Source organism: Lithobates pipiens, unplaced genomic scaffold (genome assembly GCF_037356315.1).
Source record: "Lithobates pipiens isolate NorthernLeopardFrog02 unplaced genomic scaffold, aLitPip1_a1.2 Scaffold_18, whole genome shotgun sequence".
NCBI classification, from domain to species: Eukaryota; Metazoa; Chordata; class Amphibia; order Anura; family Ranidae; genus Lithobates; species Lithobates pipiens.
Genome location: NW_027507758.1, coordinates 4,645,092 through 4,648,625, shown reverse-complemented (window position 1 = coordinate 4,648,625; position 3,534 = coordinate 4,645,092). Strand labels below are relative to the sequence as shown.

Sequence of the window (3,534 nt, the reverse complement as noted above, 5' to 3'; positions counted from 1 at the left end):
ATATCTATCTATCTATATCTTTCACTTTTTGAGTCAAATTACTGAAATAAAACTTACTTTTTGATAACATTCAAACTTAAATGTGATGTGTGTGTATATATATATATAATCACATTTAAGTTTGAATGTTATCAAAAAGTTAGTTTTATTTCAGTAATTTGACTCAAAAAGTGAAACGCGTATATTTTATATATCAATGTGTTATACACAGTGATATATTTCAAGCATTTTTTTTCTTTCCCCAAAATTCAGTATCTCAGAAAATTTTATATTTACATAAGAACAATAAAGAAAAAAAAAAGGATTTTGAATCCAGAAATGTTGGGTTGGTGAGAAGTCTGCCCATGTACAGTATAGAATGCACTCAATTACTTGGTTGGGGCTCCTTTTGCAGGAATTGCCCATTCAGTGCGGCGTGGCATGGAGGGTGATCAGCCGGTGGCACTGCTGAGGTGTTATGGAAGTCCAGGTTGCGTTGATAGCGGCCTTCACCTCGCCTGGATTGTTGGGTCTGGTGACCCTCATCTTCCTCCTGACAACACCTCAGATTCTCTATGGAAAGGGTTCTCACCTCCTGTCCTCAGGGCCCCACTAACAGGCCAGGTTTTATGTATTACCTTGGGGGGGGGGGGGGAGATGCAGACTAGAATACTGCAATCACTGAGCAACAAATGATATCACCTGGGATGTATTTCAGTTATCTTGCAAACCTGTCCTGTTGGTGGCTCCTGAGGACAGGCGTTGAGAACCGTTGATCCTTACGGGGCTTAGGTCAGGTGAGTTTTCTGGCCTATCAGTCGCAGTGATTCCATGATCACGTGACCCGGGATTGGTAGTTTTGGCAGTGTGGGCAGGTGCCAAGTCCTGCTTGGAATATGAAATTGGCATCTCCATAAAGCTGGTCAGCAGAGGGAAGCATGAAGAGCTCTGGAATTTCCCGCTACAGGGCTGCGCTGACTTTGGACTTGATAAAAACACAGCGGGCCGACACCAGCAGATGACGCGGCTCCCCAAATAATCACCTCACACTGGACCTCATCCAACTTGGATTCTGTGCCTCTCCACTCTTGTGAAAAAAAAAAATGCTATAAATTTCATTTGTACAGCGTTGCATGACTGGGCAATTACCAGTTAAAGTAGCGCAGTGCTGAATAGCAAAATGTCCTGGTAATGAAGGGGTAAAGCTTCTTGGGTGTGAAGGGGTTAAAGTGTTAACTCTGCATAAATGTGTTGTGAAATAAATCTGCACCACATCCAGCGTGTCTGAGCCCCCCGGATGTGTGGCCGTGGTTGTGCTGCCATTTGACTCTATTTAACATAACTGTGGCGTTCCTTTCTCCCCCGCAGGTGTGACCCCGCCCTCGGCGCAGGACCCCCTGGACGCCTTCATGACGGAGATGAGAGCCGGGAGCTCTATGGACAGCGTGTCCCGGAAGAAGCTTCACCTGCAGTCCCTGGAGCTGAGGAAGGAGCAGCAAAGGCTGACGAGTCTGATAAAGATTGTCCAGCCAACCAAACTCCCCGAGCTGAAGGCCAAGTGAGTCTCCCGCTTCAGTATTCACGCTGCACCTTCCCCCCCCCCCCCCCCCCACCCGAGGGAAATCTCCTCTCCTCTCTTGCTGCGTCTTTCCAATTTACGGCTTATAAACCGCTTGTAGAGAAGGTGATAAAGTATTCTCTACGTCCTGAGACTGAAGAGCGAGCAAAACGCGCCAGTCCATACCTCTCTACGGTGCCGTTACCTTTCCTAAACAATAACTCACCCGTTACATTGTATCAAATACGACGTCGGAGATTTCCCGGGGGGGGGGAGAGAGAACTCAATATCTGCAAATAAATGCAGCATTGCATCCGGAGACTTCAGTAACTGGGTCACAGTGCTCAATCAATAGGCCTTAACTTCTTAAAGGGACAGCCCGCTCTAGGGCTGCAACTGACAATTATTTCCATAATCGATTAGTTGGCCGATTTTATTGTTTTGGTTAACAACCCTAAAAAAAAAGTGTGGCGTATGATTTAGTTAATATGTAAAGTTTAAAAAAAAAAAGGCAATTTATCCTTAAATATCTCTATGCAGTGATAAATGTAAATAGCCAACTATATGGTTAGGGAGCAAAATCTCGAATCCACTGGGAATAACAAGAGATATATACTGTGTATACTATTACAGGAGATATATATATATTGTATATACTATTAGAGGGGATATATACTGTATATACGACTAGAGGAGAGATAATGTATATATATACGACTAGAGGAGAGAGGAGATACTGTATATACGACTAGAGGAGAGGGATACTGTATATACGACTAGAGGAGAGAGATACTGTATATACGACTAGAGGAGAGAGATACTGTATATACGACTAGAGGAGAGAGATATACTGTATATACCATTGGAGGAGATATATACTGTCTATACCATTGGAGGGAATATATACTGTCTATACCATTGGAGGGGATATATACTGTATATACCATTGGAGGGGATATGTACTGTATATATTTTTAGAATATACAGTATATATCCCCTCTAATAGAATATATTGCCTCTAATAGAATAGATATTAGAGGGGATATATACTGTATATACTATTACAGGGGATATATACTGTATATACTATTAGAGGGGCTATATACTATTAGAGGGGATATAGTATATATACTATTAGAGGAGATATATACTGTATATACTATTAGAGGAGATATATACTGTATATACTATTAGAGGAGATATATATTCCCTGCTTTGTGGGGAAAGAAAATCCATTACTTCCCCACTGACCGGACAGAGCTCTGCATTGTGTGCAGTGCGTCCGCAAAGTATTCACAGCGCTTCACGTTTCCTCCTTTTGTTATGTTGCAGCCTTATTCCAAAATGAATTAAATTCATTATTTTTCTCAAAATTCTACAAACATCCCCCATAATGACAACGGGAGAGAAGATTGTTTAAATTTATTTTTATATATATTAAAAAGGAAAATCCCATGGGCATAAGCTCACAGTGTGCAGTGATATCAGAGGAAGCCGTTCCTGTCCAGGAGAGGAGCCGGGACACCTGTGAAAGACTGAGGTGTATCCCGGAGTGTTGGTACATCTGCAGGTCTGAGAAATATATCTGGGGGGTGTTGAACTGAAATTCTTTTTTTTTTTTCTTTCTCAGCTCAGCGACTGACGACCCCAAGGGGAAGAAGCTGACCTTACCCTTGTTTGGGGCCATGAAGGGAGGAAGCAAATTCAAGCTGAAGACCGGCACTGTTGGGGGTAAGAAGTCATACAAACAACCCCAACCCCCGCCCTACCGCCGCTCCATCCGGAGATAATCATGACATCGTTTTCCACTACAGGGTGGAAGTTGTGTGTTTTTTTTTTTTTTTTTTTGTTTTTTGTTTTTGTTTTTATTGTGACTGTGACATTTTGGCGGACACATCGGACATTTTTGACACATTTTTGGGACCATTGTCATTTATACAGCAATCACTGCTATATAAATGCACTGATTCCTGTGTAAATGACACTGGCAGTGAAGG

The 3,534-nt window shown here is 42.3% G+C and overlaps 1 protein-coding gene across 1 annotated transcript in view; it reads left to right on the top strand.

Moving 5' to 3' along the window:
* LOC143990143 (kanadaptin-like) overlaps positions 1 to 3,327 on the top strand; it is a 167,602-nt gene extending 164,275 nt beyond the window's left edge. The window contains exons 5-6 of the mRNA XM_077490300.1: positions 1,348 to 1,537; positions 3,168 to 3,327. Of these exons, the coding sequence (XP_077346426.1) occupies positions 1,348 to 1,537; positions 3,168 to 3,327 (350 nt within the window). The remainder of the gene's footprint in view (positions 1 to 1,347; positions 1,538 to 3,167) is intronic.
* The last annotated feature ends 207 nt before the right edge of the window (positions 3,328 to 3,534 follow it).